Below are 18,870 nucleotides of genomic sequence, written 5' to 3' on the forward strand. Positions count from 1 at the left end.
GGGCGAGTCTCTATAAACCAATGACGAAATCCCTGCAAACCAACTGTATTTTTTATTTTCAACAAGAAGAAACACTGAGCCTATGATATTTAGTTTTCCAAGAGAGCTGTTAACAGATTAATAATTTTTTTATAGACTTACATAAATTAACTCGAGGTCAACACAACATTAATCTGCACCTGATTATTATGTTTTTTTACATTTTCCCCTCTTTCATTTGTGTTTATGTATAGGCTATGTGAGTGCCCATGCTAAACCTGTAGCTACTGATGCTACTCTGAGTGGTGATTAGCGCACACAGTGTATTTGCTAGTTGGTTACTTATACAGATATTTTACGGTATGACTTGTGTCTGTCCTGTAGTGTAAGATTATTGGATTTATTTATGTTTATCATCCGCCATAAAAATTGTGTTTCGGGAACACTTAGAAAGTAATAGCACTCGTAAATAGCCACATAATACAGTGCAGCAGTCAGCTTCCAGAAGTAAAAACCCCATTGATTTTCTACAAAGGGGAATAGAGTGCAATATAGACCTATTAGTGATGCAAACATACTAGTCAATTATTATTTGAAACAACACACATCAAAGTTGAACCCTCAGGTTAAATATAGGATACAAAATGCATCATGTATTTTGACAGGGTTTCCAACTACACTCAGAGAAATGTGAAGATAACCAGTATTGGTAGTGCTACGTGTTGAGCAGTCGAAGTGAAGTTGTAGACCAGGGCTCTAACCTGAAATTGAGGGCACTTGTCCGCTGAAATTGGGGCCAGGAGATAGCATTTCATTTGAGACCACACCAGATGCCTCAGGAGCAGAGCTGTCTAACAAGAGCCACATGGAACTATGGGGACATTAGTGACAACACTGAACGCCTCAGCACTGAAATCTTGCTCTTACACTGATCCAGGTTTGGGTTCCTTTAGTGATGGCTGGGGTTTTAATGGATTAATGTCAAGCCTGATACCAGAGCAGTGTAAAAGGGCATGGTATGCCTGCAGCATCAAACCCCAAAATTCCAGTGGTGGAAATTGAACAACATTTGCAGTAAACAGTATACAGCGCGACTCAGACGTCAAACCCACAGACCGTTGGCTGAATGTCTCATGCATAAAGCAGTGGTTCCCAACTCTGATCCTGGAGTACCCGCAGCAATGCACAGTTTAGATGCATGTCTAATCAAACACACCTGATTCAACTCGTCCGCTCATTAGTAAAGACTCCAAGATGGGTGAGTCAGATAAGAGAGACATACAAAAAATGTGCAGTGTTGGAGGTCCTCTAGGACCAGGATTGGAATGGGAAATGCTTCGGGAGTTTCGGAGTCGTCTTCTGATTGGTTGAATCCTATGTGATTTCCCGGGAGACGTGTGTGTCGCATTCTTTAACGATCAGCCTGGAAACAAAGCCAAACCCCCTCATGGAAGAAGAAAACTTAGGGGTGGTTTAAACTAAAAATTGAAAACTTTTTATGCTGTTTGGCCGTTCATTTACACGACAACGACAATTTGGGGGCCTGAAAATGCAAAATTTTGAAAATCGGATTTCAAAGTGCAAGTTTTTGAAAACAATAGCGTTATTGTCTCTGTGTAAACTACAAAAACACGAATTTGTGAATATTTTATTTTCCTTTAATCCTTCCTTGTCAGGCTTATGCTACTCTAAGCAATGCCTGAACTTTGTATTTTGAGTACTTCTTGTTATTTTTACCTCTTCGTGATGACTCGCTTGCTGTATTCCTCATTTGTAAGTCGCTTTGGACAAAGGCATCTGCTAAATGACTAAATGTAAATGTATAACGAACAGTGAACTTTAAAGACGAAGCAGAGTAGGATCCAATTGCCTTACGCAAGGCAACAACAAATAACCAACAAGGAAACTATAGAATGTAGTTTTCAAACACTTGTTACTCACAATTAAATGAAAAAGTATAAAAGTTTAAACTTATATTAAATGCAGTTGAATTTAAGAGTGCTTTTTTGACCTACTTTAATGGGACTTAACTTCATCTTTATATGTAATTTCATAATTACTTCTATTGTCTTTGAAAAATACAGGACTTGCTACTGCCAAATGCCAATACATACACGACACGCTGCTGTGAGCTTAGTGCTGCTGCTGTGCAATATAGCATACATGAATTACCCGTAGCAGATCTATACAGGTGGAGCTGGGGAAGGTGGAGGGTTTCTGAAAGAGTGCTGCAAATGCTGACCAGTATTTGAAGGTTGAGCAGCGTGCTCATTGGCTATTGATACAGCAGGAACCAATCAGCTGTGCCCTATAGAGAACGATGCGATTGCAAGCAGATCAGTCTGCCCTACCTAGAGTTTCATGACAGAACTTTGTATTTCTATTGAAACTTGCATGTCATATATTCAAATATATTTGTAATTGCAATTTAGTATAAGTAAAATATATTAACTTTAAATGTAATATCAAATAACACTGCTGTTAAAATTATAATCAAGTACTTTAGCAACACATCAGAAGCCTGAAAAAAGATGATTAAAACATGATTTAAAATGTACTTTAAAGTAAAATTTTTAATTTGACATTATTGCAAAGTGCACTTTTCAAAAAAGTGTACTTAAGCGTGAATATTACCTGCAAGTATAGTTCTTTAACATTTACATTTAAGCATTTGGCAGACGCTTACATCCAAAGCGAATAACATTGCAAGGTAAACATTTTATCAGTTCTTTCTTTCCATGGGAAGCAAACCCATGACTTGGCATCGCTAGTGCCATGGTTTACTGTTTGAGATAAACAGGAAGATACTGTATTTTAACAGTATATTTTAAATACTTGTACACTGTGTGCATATTCAATCCAAGGCACATTTCTTTTTCACAAGGGATACTTTTCAAACAGTTCATATTTTGTTAGTTAATCTGGTGGGATGTCAAACATTAAGGCCTTGCTGGTTTTGGAAGGGTGGAACACTCTTTTACGATCAGATTCAAGGTGTACAAGGTCTCGGCTGATAGATGAGGGAAACGCACAAAGCAACACTATTCCCTCAAATTATATGCCATTAAGGAGCTACTTCAATTTCACCCTCCTAATTTAATGAGGGGGACTAATGACACTGCATAATAGGATAGAGGACCGTGCCTGTTTCAGATAGAACAACCAGAGCTGGAAGGGTTTCAGGTAATTTGGCATTGAATATTTTTGGGTGAGTTGAATCCATTTTCTACAAATAAAAAATTCATTGCATTCCTCCCTGCGCACATGAAACAGTTTTATATATTCAAATAATTTATAGGCCTACCTGATATAACGCAGAATCCAAGCATCAGTGATTCATTTCTAGTTTTACATTCTTTTCTGATTTAGTACAAAAGTTTCTTTAATATCTTTCTTTTTATTGTTTTTGCTGAAATGACAGCAGCACTTAAGCTGCTCTTGAAGCTTGTGTAAAACATGATAATCATGTTCACCAGCATGATTTGAGAAAGTTCCAGAAAACATCTGCCAAGACTTGCCTAATAATGAATATAATAAAGATAGAATTAGTCCATATGAGGGTTTGCATTGTATATGTGTTCAAATCTAACTGTGTGTGTGTGTGTGTGCGCGCTCTGGACTGTGCCAGGTCTTGTTTTATTAATGAAAAGAAAAAGAAAAAACATTGCCCCATTTCCCATTCATTTCAATGACAGGTCAAATTGACCCAAGGAGACATTGGATTAGGGAGTTTTTGTTCTTCAACCACAAAAACACCTTGACTGTAGTTTTTTTGTGCATGTTCCCCAATTTCAGGTGGATGAAAATGAAGCAAGGTCTTGTACCATCTAATTGAGCACTCATTTTTTTGAGAAAGAAAAAATCTATTTAAAGCCATTTTGGGTCAAAATGACCCAGACATTTTGTTCCTTGAGAAAATGACTTGTTTTTCGAATTGTTACTTCGACCCCAACATATACATACTAATATATATATATATATATATATATATATACACACATACATATTGAACCACAAGCTTAAACAAAAGCTGTGCTTGGCATGATTTCTTTATTCTTCAATTATTATTTACATGAACACAATACCCAAAAAAATCAATGTTAATTTTACACTACAGTGAGTGAATAATTGTTCGGTTCCTCAGTTGCTGAACATACTCCTTGGCCTGGTCGAATCCGGTCTTCTGCTCGACGTTGGGCGGCGCCCCCTCAACAAGCTTTACGAAGTAGTGGCAGTGCACTTTATCCATGATGCCGAACATGCCACGTCCATGAAAACGAATGCGCTTCAGGTATTTTCCTTTGCCAGAGAACGACTCGGCTGTAGAAGTCAGACCGAAGAAAATATAATTCAACTGTTAGAATGACTGGTTTACTTTGAAATCCAACAGCCATTTTTACAAATATATTACTCAAAATATATTACAAAAGTCAGAAGCATACATTACAGACAAAACATAAAACATTGGAATTAAGCTAAAATAATAATGCCTTTTCATGCAAAATATGGATTTATTTTGTCTTTATCCAACAAAATATTGGTAACACTTTACAATAAGGGTTTATTTTATTACATTAGTTAATGAACTAATAATGAGCATTACGTCTACAGCATTTATGTAACTTAGTTAAAGGGATAGTTCATCCAAAAATGAAAATTCTGTCATCATTTACTCTCCCTCATGTTGTTCTAAACCTGTATGACTTTCTTTCTTCTGCTGAACACAAAAGAAGATATTTTGAAGAAAGTCGGTAACCAAACGACTGATGGACCCCATTGACTTCCATAGTAGGAAAAAAAAATACTATGGAAGTCAATGGGGACCAGCAACTGTTTAATTACCAACCTTCTTTAAAATATCTTCTTTTGTGTTTAGCAGAAGAAAGGAAATCATACAGGTTTGGAACAACTAGAGGGAGAGTAAATGATGACAGAATTTTCATTTTTGGGTGAACTATCCCTTTAACGTAAATCTCAACATTTACTAAAACATATCGAAGGTCCAAAGCTGTATCTGTTATCATTAGTTAATGCACTGAGAACTGACGTGAACATTAACAACGATTAATAAATGCTTATATTTTGCACTTAGTTCATGTTAGTTAATGCATTTACTAATGTTAACAGAGACCTTATAGTAAAGTGTTACCAAAACATTTTGCAAGAAAAAGCACCCATTATTTTTTCTCAAATTTGTTTTTTCAACAAAATGATTTTCACCAATTGTTTTTTCTCTTTTGGTTGAGTCACATATTTTTTTTTGCAAGCAAGTCAAAGCACTTAATTTCTTTTTTTTCTTCTTTTTTTTGCCAGCATGTCAAGATGTTCACTTGTGAATTATTTTATGGTTTAATGAAAAGTTTAATATCTATGGATTGTATCGCTGATGAGTGACAGATGCTTATGAAAGCAGGGTAATGTTCACAGAATATTTAAGATAAACTTGTACAAAAGTAAAAAAAATCAAAAAAGGATGCACAAAAAACACAAAAATAACTAGTAAAAGAAAAAGTGCTAATAACTTTGATGTTAATGTTTGGCATGTTTGTGACTTACCAATATATAGATTTGATTTATATTCCACATTGTGATTCTTGACCGCCATCTCCTGCGCTTCCAAAAGAACCTTTAACACAAACATTTAAAACCTTACGGCTTCTAAAACAGATTTTGAAGTGTGACATTGTATGATCACATTGTTTTCGCAGCAAAAACATATTTTAATCAATATTATTTGAGCAGTTTCAAGTCATATCACTGTATTTTTACCTCTTTGATTATTTTAGCTCCCTTCTTGTCGTTGAACTCGAGCTGAGTTAATGCCTGGTCAATGGTCATACCTCTGAGCTGTAAAACACATTCATCACTAAAATAATGCAACTCTATAGTATATCATCATCATTACGCCATATGCTATATTATGTAATTATCAACATTCTCGGATAATTAAATAAATAAATTAATAAAATAAAATAAAATAAAACACTTGCATCGCGGTTCATCTCAAATCTGACGACGCATCTATAATTTGGTTTGTTGAAAATAACGACGCGTAAAACAGACAGACAGAGTTCAACTTTGTTCAATGCGTGTGCCGTATTCTTGAACACGACCAGTCATTTACGCCGTCATCACCCGGGTGTTGATAGCGCGCGAGCGCAGGAGAGACCTGAACTGCACATGTTGTCATCTGGGTGTAAACTAAACTCATTTAATTTAAGCCTTGCCAGTTTAAACAGCCGTCTCAGACAACGCACAAATATTGAGTTTTCTTTCAAGTCTTGCGCTTGAACGGACAAATTCACCAAAATGTATCCTAGCAAACGTAGTAGGTTATGTCTTAAGTGAACGTAAACAGTCGAGAAAGACAAAGCATGTGTACAGTATCCAAGTACTGGATCAGTGCATCATGTCTTAAAGTGACAGAAGCCTAAATATTCCTGTAAATTAAACAACAAAAGACAAGGAAATCACTTCCTGCTCTTGACTGATTAGCTTTTGTATCTTTATTAATTCATCTTTATTTAATTTATACAGTGAAAATTAAATGCTGTTATTTTACATTTGATAACTTTATTCAATTTCTGCACCAGAAAACTACTGCTAGATGCTTGAAAAACCTGAAAAGCTTTGCTCTATTGTATTTATTTGTGCTGTTGCTTGTAGTTTGATTATTCGTTCTTATTTTATTTTCTTTTATTTGACAGTAGTCCTATTATCCGTGAACATAGCACATACCGATCACTCACCAATTTAGCCAAGTACCACATCTTGTCTTTGCTGTATTTAATCTGACGTCTGCAGTGATGGATCTCCTATTTCACACACACACAAAACACAAGTCAAACCCAGCATAATTTAATGAACTTCATTCATTCACAAACTGTAAAAGTGAATTAAGTGTATTACTAACAGCTGGTCTGCGTGGTTCATCTTTCTTTTGTGGTGGATATACAGTCAGATTTCTCCTTTCCCAGTGTTTGCTGTTTAACTCTGGGCTTGTGTGAAGACATGACACTTGTGATAATGTAGATCCAAGCAACCTGATAAAAAGAGCAAGACAGACCGAAAAACATTAGAGAATACATAGGCTGTGTCTCAAAACCTAGCGATCTATTTTGACGGCCAGAAATACTATTTATCTAGATAGCTATTTGAGACACATTCTGTGTCCTTTCCTTTGCACAGCAACTGCATGGGATGTTCTTACCTAGAGCGAATATGTCCACAAGCACGACCAATGGAGGCTAAACCTGTCGATAATGTTCATATAATTCCCAGTTAAACCAAAAGCAACTGAAATGCCAATATAAATATAAATACAACGTAAGTATATTTGATTTGACTTACCAGACCATGTCACTGCGGAGGCCGCCATATTGATCGTTAGAGATGTCCGATTCGTGAGGGAATCGTCCTTTTGATTCGGATCTTTTAGATGAGTCGGTTGAATAAAGTCAGTCAAAAAATACTATTTGAAGTGAATTTTTGTATTATTTTTAGTTATCAAGCTTACTCAAATAAGTACTGAGTAATATTAATTAACCACATGTACCTACTTACTACAGAGGGTTTGGTTTAGGGTTAGTTACTTTTAATTATGCATCATTTTCTGTTATTATACTATACAAGTAGTAACGTGTAACTAAGTCACCTTAAAATAAAGTGTTACCTTCTTAATAAGGTAGGTTCTTAATGACGTTGCATTTTATGAGCTTACTGAACAACAACTGAACAGTCTCATATTAAATTACAACATACTCCAAATGTAATAGAAAAAAAAAACATCAGTAAGTACCTACATACTAGCTTTACTGGGACGTTTTAGAGTAGGTAACTAGGATATCACGGACTGACTCGTGTAAAAGACTCACTAAAATTGTGTTTAGAACCGGTTCTTTGAAACGAACTATCCGAAAGAACCGATTCTTGGAAATTATATGGGAATACGTTACGACGCTTTGCTTTACGGCAAGTGTCACTGCAAATGATTTTAAAGTTATACTTTTTATTATTAATGGAAGGATTGTTTCCTACTAAAATATTCAAATTAAAAATAAGGCCCACTAAAATATTTTCCGGCCAACATGTTTATTGAAGGTTGGTCTTAAAAAAAGATTTGACTGTGTCTGTGGTCCCTTCTCGCGTTCCGTATCATTTTTTACAACACACGCTGTCGTTATTCGGCAGCTGGTGTGTTTTCGGCAGCATGAGTACATGTGAGAAGTGAATTCACTGTCTGTCACCATCCGTAGATTAGTTTTCTGATCTTGATGCAGCGATCACTTGCTCTTTATAATGCACCAAAGACATCTGCCAGCCTCTCCAAACTGGTACTGTTCCCGCTGCAGTGACATAAATGGAAAGGGAGTGCTGGGTTTTGGAGCAAAGAATAACATCTATCTGCTAAATGTGACCGCAGCTTCTCCAGCAGTCACAGGTAAGAGCCGGTGCTTTCATTCAGTGTTTAGCGCTTGCAAAATCACATCGATCTGATCAGATCAGTCGTTCTTTCCGCAGGTGAACTCAGTGGACACACGGAACGAGTTTCTGGTTTTGCATTTTGCTCCTATGATGGACAAGAACACATTTGTGCCAGCACTTCAGACGATAAGACAGTCAAAATCTGGGATTCTGAGCAGAAAATTCTACTGAAAGAGCATAATGTCCACCAAGTGAGTGAATATTTTTATTTTATGGATTTGTGACTGACTCACAAGTTGTTCTAGATTGTAGTTCTCTGTCTGCACTTTTTCACTTTTACCAGATATACCAAAAGTATAACGATTTTTAATTGCCTTACCTACATTTACACTGTTTCCACATCTAACTAAATAACTCTTATCAGTACATATCTAATGTGTAAATATAAATTTAAATAATTATATATATATATATAATTATAATTATATTATATATATATATAATTATAACATAACATAATTATATTATATATATATATAATTATTTGACCCTGGACCACAAAACCAGTCACATGGGTAAACAATTTTGAAATTGAGATGTATACATCATATTAAAGTTGAATAAATAAGCTTTCCATTGATGAATGGTTTGTTAGGATATATATTTGGCCGATCTGGAAGTAAATCTGGAATCTGACAGCGCAAAAAAAATCGAAACATTGAGAAAATCGCCTTTAAAGTTGTTCAGTAATGTTGGCGATTGTGCTGCATTCACTCACAAAAATAAATGTTTTATATATTTACAGTTGGAAATTTACAATATATCTTCATGGAACACAATCTTTACTTAATATCCTAATGATTTTGGCATAAAAGAAAAATCTATAATTTTGACCCATACAATATATTTTTGGCTATTACCACAAATATACCAGTGCAACTTGTGACTGGTTTTGTTATCCAGGGTCATATATATATATATATATATATATATATATATATATATATATATATATATATATATATATATATATACAGACACATGCTTGTATATATTTAAGAAAAATGTGTAATTTTTATATAAAATAATATAAATTATATATAAATATATACAGTATATGTATGCAAATATTTCTTAAATATATACATGCATGTGTGTGTATTTATATATACAAAATAATTATACACAGTACACACACATATATTATGTAAACACAAACTTTTATTTTGGATGCGATTAATCGCGATTAATCTTTTGACAGCCCTAATATATATATATATATATATATATATATATATATATATATATATATTTTTTTTTTTTTATATATATATTATTATAATATATATATTTTTTAAATAAACATTACAATATTCCATAAAAATAAGAATTGTCAATTCTGATTTCATAGTGACAAAATACTAACTTTTTAAGTTTGCACGGCATAAAACACATGTTCACAGGGCCTAAAATTAACACTTGCCAAGTGCCAAATTTGAGTAAAAATCAGCATTGGCGAGTACAGTATATGAAAAGCCAAGTTGTCTGGTAATATATTTTTATGAATACTTGCAATGTTGTGAGAACATGAACAAACGCGAACGACGCTCAGTCCAGTTAGCGGGCCACTGCTGCATCATCACGAAAGTTTAAGTCTTGCCAATTAAAATACTCAAGGGCAAACAGATGCGAAAGGGAACTCAATTAGTTACTCTCTGTGTGGGAAATTTTCTGTATGCAAACATCTTCGCCCCCATAAATCCATGTCTCAGACAGCGCGCGAATTCTTGCGCTTATATGCCCGTATTGGCGAGTATCCTTGTGAACATAGTCAGTTATGTCTGGTTATAAAGTTATAAAGGGATACTCCACTTTAAAATGAAAATTCTGTCATCATATACTCACCCTCATGTTGTTTCAAACCTGTATGAATTTCTTTCTTCTGCTGAACAGAAAGGAAGATATTTAGAAGAATATCAGTAACCAGACAGTTTCTGGTCTCATTGACTTCCATAGTATATTTTTTTCCTACTTTGGAAGTCAATGAGACCAGAAACTGTCTGGTTACTGATATTCTTCTAAATATCTTCCTTTCTGTTCAGCAGAAGAAAGAAATTCATACAGGTTTGAAACAACATGAGGGTGAGTATATGATGACAGAATTTTCATTTTAAAGTGAACTATCCCTTTAAGTGAACATAAACAGTTGAGAAAGAAAACGCATGTGTATCAGTATTGCATTCATGCATTATCTCTTAAAGTGACAGCAGCCTATATTTATAGGCTACCTGTTAATCAAACAACAAAAGACACAGACAAATCACTCACTGCCCTTGACTGAATAACTATTGTAACTTTAATAAGGATTAATCTATGCTTAATTTATACAGTGAAGACTCTGCTATTTTACATTTGATTACTTTATTACATTTCTGTAACTGCAAAAATAGTGAATTTTAACTAGTAGGCTATATAACATTTTGGTGTCATAACTACCCATTTTTGCAAAAACAGTTTCATGGCTGGTAAAAAGTAGTTATGCCGGACATTTTCTTAAGTCGCCGGCTATTGGCAGGTGTGGCAAAAAGTTAGTTTAAGGCCCTGCATGTACATGATCAACAAATGTAAATGGTGTGTTTGTGTTTGAACAGAGCACCATCACTGCGGTCCACTGGTCTCCAGTGCAGAAACTTCTGCTGGTCACAGGAGATGAGAAGGGCATCGTGGTGTGCTATTGGTTCAGCAGTAATGACACCCAGAGCTTCTTCCCTGAACCTCGAACAATCTTCTGCGTGTCCTGCTCTCCACATGAAGAAAACTACATCGCAGTGGGGTAGAGGCTTGTTATTTTATTATTTAATTGTGATCCTAGAGAGACCCTGACTCTTTAGTGATGCTTGCTAATTGTATATGCTTCCTCCTAAAGGTATAAGGATGGAATGATAGTAGTAATAGACATCAGTAAGAAAGGGGAGGTGATTCATCGACTGAGGGGGCATGATGATGAGATTCATGCGTTGGCATGGTGCCCTTGTCCCAGAGAAGAGCCTCTATACGGACGGTCAGAAGAAAACGCAGGTAAGGAACTTCAAGATCCGTCTTACCTCAGTCAGTGAGTTATTACTATTAAAGGTAGGGTAGGTCATTTCAGAGCGTCTAGCAATAGCAACCAAATGCAATGATTGGACGAACATTTTTTGGTCCTGAGACTTCCACAGAATATATATTTAAATATAATACATAAAAAAATATAATTTAACATAATATAACATCATGTGATGTTAAAAATTTAAAATTAGCGTCTTTTTATATAAATGAATAAAGGGTTTCTTAAAGGAACACTCCACCGTTTTTTGAAATAGGGCTTATTCACCTTCTTTCCTACATTTAGATAGGTGGGCAAATGCATTTTTGTCTCAGTGCATGCATTGTTTTAGTTTGACAGGGTTGGCGCTAGCTTAGCTTAGCATAATGAATGGAATCCTTTGTTGCCAGCTAGCATGTCCTGAGTAAAAGTGATAAAAAACCCCCCACCTAATTACTTCTTGTGGCCTGCGTATTCACAACGAGTACAAATAGCGATGCAGATTAACACTAGGCGATTTCTTAGGCAGATATTGACTTGGGACTATATTAGGGGGAAGCACAGGCGAAGCACTGCTACTTGGGCGCAGAGATATCATGCAACACATGAAATCCCACGACTTCCGTCAACATACCGGCGTGAATAGTAGCTGGCTATTTTTCCTACAGTACATGAACACGGCTGATTTTGTGAGAGACGAAGAGGGTGACTTCTCAGACAGTCAAGATACAGAACCATACCTCTATGAACCAGAGTTTTCAGAAGATGAGCTGCGTGCTTTGGAAATAGAACGACAGGAGGAGGAGGTTGCGATCGCTCAACAGCCTGAGGACGTGAGGATTAGAGCCAACACGAACTGGTGACAGTGTGAATGTGGGGGAATATGCCAATCTATGCCGACTGAAATAGAGTGTCTGTGCTGTGGCGAGTGGGACAAGTTACTGACATCGATGACCAGGCTCAACGTGTCAGATCAAGATGAGCGTGCCCGCAGTTGTGTCACAGCTACCGAGGATTTCATGTGTTGCGCGATATATCTTCGCCTGTGCTTCCCCCTAATATAGTCCCAAGTCAGTATCTGCCTAGGAAATCGCCTAGTGTTAATCTGCATCGCTATTTGTACTTGTTGTGAATAGGCAGGCCACAAGAAGACATGCTAGCTGGCAACAAAGGATTCCATTCATTGTGCTAAGCTAAGCTAGCGCTGACCCTGTCAAACTAAAACAATGCATGCACTGAGACAAAGATGCATTTGCCCACCTATCTAAATGTAGGAAAGGAGGTGAATAAGCCCTATTTCAAAAAACGGTGGAGTGTTCCTTTAAATGAAGGGAACTGCAGGGGGTTTGTGATTTGATGAAAAGCTGGTTAATTCAATCGAATGTAACATTAAAATAAACAAATGGGGCTGCGCAATTAATCAAAATAAAACATAAGTGGTGATAAAATTGCAATGACAAAAACAGACAACAAAATTACTAAAACATCAAAACAGAAAATATGAAAATAAAAATGTATTCAAAATATTAAAAACTAAAATAGTATGTCAATGAAACTAAAATATCACCTCGTTCATTTACATGAATTACATGAGCTTATAATGATGTGTTTTCAGAGCTACTGTGTTCACAGTAAATGCTGCGTCTTATAAATTACATTTCTACTTTGTGCTGTGAGTTTAATGTGTATTTGGGAACAAAAGGTGCACTAGGTTCACATAAGTTCCAACATTTTTGTGGACATACTTGGCAGGTTTGGTTAAATTAAAATGAACTCTGCCATCCGAACCCTGGTGCGCACCAAACAGTTCATATTTTATTCGAGCCGCACTTAAGTTCCTTTGGACCAAATGAACTCTTGTGCGGCTCGAATGAAATCTGAACGCAACACTGACAAAAACTTGTAAACAAACCAAAAATGGGACATGTCACAAGATGCCACCCTAAAAGGACAGAAGGCTCAAGCATACCTGTTTTTTATCGTCACAGTTGCGATGTTGCCCATCACAGTTCGGTACAGGCGTCAGAAACGACGCCTTCTTGCAGCAGATCTTCAAGTGTGTGTGTGTGTGTGTGACGGAGGGATTCCTGCCACTGTTTGGACTCCTTAACACATTTTATAATCTCTTCACGAGTTCTCAGCTGGTCAAAATACCATCACATGCAGGCTACGCACAAACAACAAGCGCATTTATTCATTGTTTTGGATGTTCGGTAAGTTCCGACGCGAAATATGCGTAATAAAATCCGACCAATCAGGTTGTGAACATATACCTATGCCTTTAGGTTTGGTATCTTTAGGTTCGCTGTTAAAATGCAAATGTGAACACTGAACAGACCAGGGCTAAATGTTTTTTGTTTTGGTCCGGACCAAACGAACCAAGCAAATAGAACTACAAGTGCGAACACACACGGTTTACATGATTTCCTCAATATTCCCAGTAAAAGCTTGAGAGTGTGACATGTTCGTATGTCCGTTTATATGTTTGAAAATGAAGAATTTAAGACATACATACAGTATTTCTCTTGTAACTAGTGTCAGTTGGTTCCTGTAAAGAGTGAACCCAAGTATGAACCATGTGACCTGACATTTGAGAACCATGAACATGCGAATGTGTCGTTAAATTATTGAAAGATTAACTTAAAATACTATATTATTTAAATTAAATATTTGATGTTTAAGGAGTTTGGCTGTCAAAAAAGTTTTGGACAAAAATAGATTGGACAAAAACAAAACAAGTGACATGTCCTTGACTCTTTCCGTAGATGGAAGCAATTTGGCGACAGAAGGAGCAGAAGTGGGGTGTTACCTGGCGTCGGGTAGTCGAGATCAGACTGTGCGGATATGGAGCACAGCCAGAGGCAAAGGTGACATAGAAAGATTCATAACCCAAAGATTGCACAGACTGGTTTATTGTAGCTTTCAGGTGCGGTTTCATTGAGGTCACCGTGTGTCTCTTTTCAGGTGTAATGACGCTGAAACTTCCCTTCCTGAAGAGACGAGGAGTGGGAGTTGATCCAGCATTGAAGGAAAGACTTTGGCTGACGGTCCACTGGCCTAAAGGGAGACCTTCACAGATTGTGTCCAGCTGTTTTGGGTATGTTGTGTTTGGTTATTGTGTGTTGGAGGATGTTTTGTCGTAAACGAACATGAGTCGACTCACTGCGGATGTTGTCGTGCAGCGGTGAGATCGTAATGTGGGATCTCGTGAAGTCAGGCAAGCAGAAGTGGAGTCTGTTGGGCAGTTCCCCAGATGGAGAGAATCACAGCCGTATCGTCTTCAACATGAGCTCGTTTCGCTCAGGGGACAGAGAGCTTCTGATCAGCACCTCAATGGACCGAGAGGTGAGATCCTCCTCCATTAGCATGTGCTTGTAAACCATTTTCAACAATACAGAATAAATAACCTTTATTTCTCCCTACAAAAACACCATTTTCTAAAACTGAGGTATGATATTACCATGGAATTTAAATGTGATAATCTTTCAATATCATGGTATATGAGTATCATCAGTGTATTGTGATACCACCACAATACTTTTTGTTAGTAACATTCTCCAAAAATGTGTGAGAAGTAAATATATAATGCATAATTATTTGGGTTGCACTTTATTTTACAGTACGGTCGTTCACATATGTGTACTTGCAGCGTACTTACCTAAGAAAGAACTGGTTAATATAAGGTAACCACAGGGGTTATCATTCAGAGCTTAGTGAGAAGTTTAGGTTTAGGGTTATGTTCAGGGTTAGTATCTAGTTATTACCCAGTTATTGTAATTACTATAAGAAGTACATAGTATGTACGTGGGGAACAGGGCTATAAAATAAGGTGTTACCATTATTTGTCTATTTGTTAAACAAATTACTATTACAATAATAAGGTGGAGTAAGTTGTGAGTGAATCTAGGGTATTTTCACCCCAAATTCAGAAATAAATACTAAACTAGAATGTACATTTCCTGAAGAAAATGTGAAGTGGTGCTTGCAGTGGCAAAATTCGGCACGGTTGTTAGGGTGTTTCTAGTGGGTTGCTAAGGTGTTCTGGGTGGTTACTAGGGTGTTCTGGGTGGTTGCCTAGGGTGTTCTGGGTGGTTGCTATGCTGTTGCTAGGTGGTTGCTTGGGTATTTTGGATGGTTTCTAGGGCATTGCTAGGTGGTTGCTATGGTGTTGCTAGGCAGTTGCTAGGGTGTTCTGGGTGGCTGCAAGACAGTTGCTAGGGTGTTCTGGGGGTTGCTATGGTGTTACTGGATGGTTGCTAGGGTATGTTGGGTGGTTGCTATGGTGTTGCTAGGCGGTTGTTAGGGTGTTCTGGGTAGTTGCTATGCTGTTGCTAGGTGGTTGCTATCGTATTTTGGATAGTTGCTAGGGCGTTGCTAGGTTGTTCTGGGTGGTTGCTAGGGTATTTTGGGCCAATCAGTCTAACGTAAAATATTTATTTCCAACACGAGCTGGCTCAACTCCATGCGAATTTTCCTAGCCCCCCTACTTTCCCAGCACCACCTGCCTAGTTCTGCCAAGGGGTTCTCCCTACTTTCCTTGCAGCAGCTTGTATCCCTATTCCCTATATTAATGTCCATGTTTCGGCAGTAGCCTTCACTCATGCCAGCAGCAGCGTAGCAGATCTAGTCTGCCAAGACAAAGCCTGTGTACATTCCATTCTTATTAATGCTAAAAATTATGTTTAATTCTATTCTGAGATTTGTGATGATTTATATTTATATATTTATTCTGTATGGATGTCTTATTTCAGATTAAGTGTTGGGACCTGGCGTCTCTGGAGTGCTGTTGGACTCTGCCCACTCTGGGTGGGTTTGTGTACTGCCTCAGCTTCTCTCCGGTGGGCACTGGCTGTCTGGCTCTAGGGGTCGGAGACAGCATGATTCGGGTCTGGAACACCATGTCTATTCAGAACCAATATGACATCAAGACATTCTGGCAAGGGATCAAATCTAAAGTCACAGCTGTGAGTCAGATGGGTTTAATTCACAGTTATATTTCCCACAGTGCCATTCAGTTAGTTTAAAATCAAGCCCACTTTTTTTTGCTCACTTCTCTTACAGTTGGCATGGCATCCACTAAAAGAGGGCTCTCTGGCGTTTGGTACCGACGATGGTAAAGTGGGAATATATGAAGTTTACTCTAACAAGTAAGAGCAACAGACGTGCATTTTTGAACTGTATTTATGCATATGAAATATGGAACCTTGCGATTCCTTAGGTTCGTTTTGATGCAAGAGTCAATCATAGAAAAAAAAAAATACTTTTAGAGTTATGGCAGCGTAATTCAATTAAACTTTAAAATACATTTAAAAAAAAATGGAAAATTACACATTTGACTTCATTGTTTGTTTTCACGCACAGACCTCCTCAAATCTCAAGCACTTACCACCGCAGAACCATCTACTCTCTTTCATGGGGCCCTCCTGTGCCGCCCATGTCTTTCGGTAAGTCAATTCATTAAACACACCCGCATGACCCAGTAAACATTGAACTTGAAGTGGCGCCAAGAACGATCCATCAGCAATAAGTGATGCCCAGCTCCTCTTTAACGCGCTCTGTAATTGAGCGAGGGTGAACAAAATGCTTGCTTTCCCTCCGTGGAGTTTGTTGGGTAATCAAGGAATGAAAACATAATTTCACCCTGCTGCTGACAAATGACACGTTCATCACCGTATCCATCTCCGATGCTCGAGGGGCTGGAGATAATTGCTTTTGTTTGTTTAGAGGGGTTTGTTGAAGGGATGAGCAATAGTAATGGTGATGTTCCCGCTAATAATTGTGTACGTGTGTGTGGCTCAGGGGGATCGGGAGACAAGCCGTCCTACAGCTTATACAGCTGTGCCGGAGAGGGGGTCATCTTCCAGCACGACCCCTGGAAACTCTCAGGGGAGGCCAGTAACATTGACAAACTCATCCGAGACACTAACAGCATCAAAGTAAGATGAGAAATCGCCCGTTCATATTCGTCTTTATTAAATTTGGTCATATTGAAAAACTTATTCTGTTCTTCAGCACAAGATCCCCCCACACACAGACCTGAGCTGGAAGCCGGATGGAAGCGTTTTGGCCATTGGAAATGAAGATGGGTAATAATGTTAATCAAACCATTGTTAATCATTTACCTTAATTGGTAACCCTTTACATTAAGTTTTAATTTGTTAACATTAGTAATGAATTAATATTAATTGTATTAATCTATTAATCATTTATCATCATCACAAATTTTTTTTTTACTAAGTATCACAACTGACATTCAAAATTGTTAATAATAAGAAATGTTTCTTGAGCAGCAAATTAGCATGTTAGAATGATTTCTGAAGGGTCATGTGACACTGAAGACTGGAGTAATGATGCTGAAAATGTATCTTTTTTAAAATTCCATTTTAAAATATATTAAAATTGAAAAGTTATTTTAAATTGTGATAATATTTCGCAATGTTACTGTTTTACTGTATTTTTATTTATTCATTTATTTAATTTGCAAAAGCTTTTATTCAAAGTGATTTACAAATGAGGAATACAGCAAGCGATTCATTGTGAAAAGGCAAACAAACTCAAGTGCTCAAAAAGTTGCATAAGCTAGAATAGGGAGTGAAATCATAGAATTGTTTTTAATTAATTTTTTTTTTTTTTAATTTTAGATTTCTTTATGAAACATAAAAAAATCTTACCAACCCCAAACTTTTGAACAGTAGTGTCTACAAATTGTATTTGCTTGTAAGCTAGAATAATCAATACTGTTAAAGTATTTTTAGTTCATGATATCATTAACTAATGTTAACAAATTGAACCTACTTATAAAGTGTTGTTTTGGTTCATTTTCGAATAAGGAGAGACATTTTTTTAATATTCAGTAGGAAATGATGTAGGACGGGGCTTGAGTGTATCCATCTGGATTTAATTGTGTCATGAGGCTGAAATATTTAAGATCATTTTTCTCATTCCACATGGATTTAGTTACAACATCAAAAAACATCAGAGAAATGTAAGATTAAAAATGACACATAAATTGTGCACAATAAGACCAGAATCTATTTTGATTTAATTTAGTCTTTAAATATGAAATATATCATATGCAACAGTATTATGGATCAAACAAAGCTCATTATCGGAGGTTATATTAAGTGTCTCACTCCGTAAGGGTTTTTGTTGTAGGTCTATAGAGGTGTTGAAGGCTCCCATGCTGAAGATCTTGTGCACAGTGCAGCAGCATCATAAGATCATAAATTCACTGCGCTGGCACCATGAACACTCTCAGAAGGAGCTTCAGTATCTGCTGGCGTCCGGTTCCAGTAATGCCACAGTCTACGTCCATGACCTCAGGAGCGCCATTGGTGAGAATCGGCTCTTCATCATTGTTGAATTTTTCTTTTTAGCTATTC

The 18,870-nt window shown here is 36.8% G+C and overlaps 2 protein-coding genes across 5 annotated transcripts in view; one reads left to right on the top strand and one right to left on the bottom strand.

The window, feature by feature from the left end:
- Positions 1 to 3,987: 3,987 nt before the first annotated feature.
- Positions 3,988 to 7,826, bottom strand: mrpl22 (mitochondrial ribosomal protein L22). Its single transcript, XM_081390242.1, has 8 exons — positions 7,652 to 7,826; positions 7,330 to 7,410; positions 7,190 to 7,232; positions 6,893 to 7,022; positions 6,729 to 6,794; positions 5,749 to 5,826; positions 5,536 to 5,605; positions 3,988 to 4,299 (listed from the first exon to the last, which is right to left on the bottom strand). The coding sequence occupies exons 2-8, from the start codon at positions 7,355 to 7,357 to the stop codon at positions 4,091 to 4,093; spliced, it is 624 nt and encodes a 207-aa protein (XP_081246368.1). The 5' UTR covers positions 7,358 to 7,410; positions 7,652 to 7,826; the 3' UTR covers positions 3,988 to 4,090.
- Positions 7,827 to 8,128: 302 nt separating this feature from the next.
- gemin5 (gem (nuclear organelle) associated protein 5) overlaps positions 8,129 to 18,870 on the top strand; it is a 28,940-nt gene continuing 18,198 nt past the window's right edge. For 2 of the 4 annotated variants that reach the window (XM_081391707.1, XM_081391708.1), the window contains exons 1-13: positions 8,129 to 8,419; positions 8,500 to 8,654; positions 11,055 to 11,236; positions 11,330 to 11,481; positions 14,254 to 14,355; positions 14,453 to 14,585; positions 14,671 to 14,833; positions 16,240 to 16,452; positions 16,550 to 16,635; positions 16,850 to 16,932; positions 17,288 to 17,424; positions 17,501 to 17,574; positions 18,644 to 18,822. In XM_081391707.1, coding sequence (XP_081247833.1) covers positions 8,278 to 8,419; positions 8,500 to 8,654; positions 11,055 to 11,236; positions 11,330 to 11,481; positions 14,254 to 14,355; positions 14,453 to 14,585; positions 14,671 to 14,833; positions 16,240 to 16,452; positions 16,550 to 16,635; positions 16,850 to 16,932; positions 17,288 to 17,424; positions 17,501 to 17,574; positions 18,644 to 18,822 — 1,801 coding nt within the window. In that variant the 5' untranslated portion in view covers positions 8,129 to 8,277. The remainder of the gene's footprint in view (positions 8,420 to 8,499; positions 8,655 to 11,054; positions 11,237 to 11,329; positions 11,482 to 14,253; positions 14,356 to 14,452; positions 14,586 to 14,670; positions 14,834 to 16,239; positions 16,453 to 16,549; positions 16,636 to 16,849; positions 16,933 to 17,287; positions 17,425 to 17,500; positions 17,575 to 18,643; positions 18,823 to 18,870) is intronic. The other 2 variants (XM_081391705.1, XM_081391706.1) reach the window with 1 other exon arrangement.

This window comes from Scardinius erythrophthalmus (assembly GCF_964197995.2).
Source record: "Scardinius erythrophthalmus genome assembly, chromosome: 17".
Lineage (NCBI taxonomy): Eukaryota > Metazoa > Chordata > Actinopteri > Cypriniformes > Leuciscidae > Scardinius > Scardinius erythrophthalmus.

Coding starts and splice junctions, on each gene's coding strand:
- mrpl22 (XM_081390242.1), bottom strand. CDS start 7,357: ATGGCGGCCTCCGCAGTGACATGGTCTG. Junction 7,233..7,329: donor CTCCGCAGTGACATGGTCTG/GTAAGTCAAATC, acceptor CATTATCGACAG/GTTTAGCCTCCATTGGTCGT. Junction 7,023..7,189: donor TGTGGACATATTCGCTCTAG/GTAAGAACATCC, acceptor TCTTTTTATCAG/GTTGCTTGGATCTACATTAT.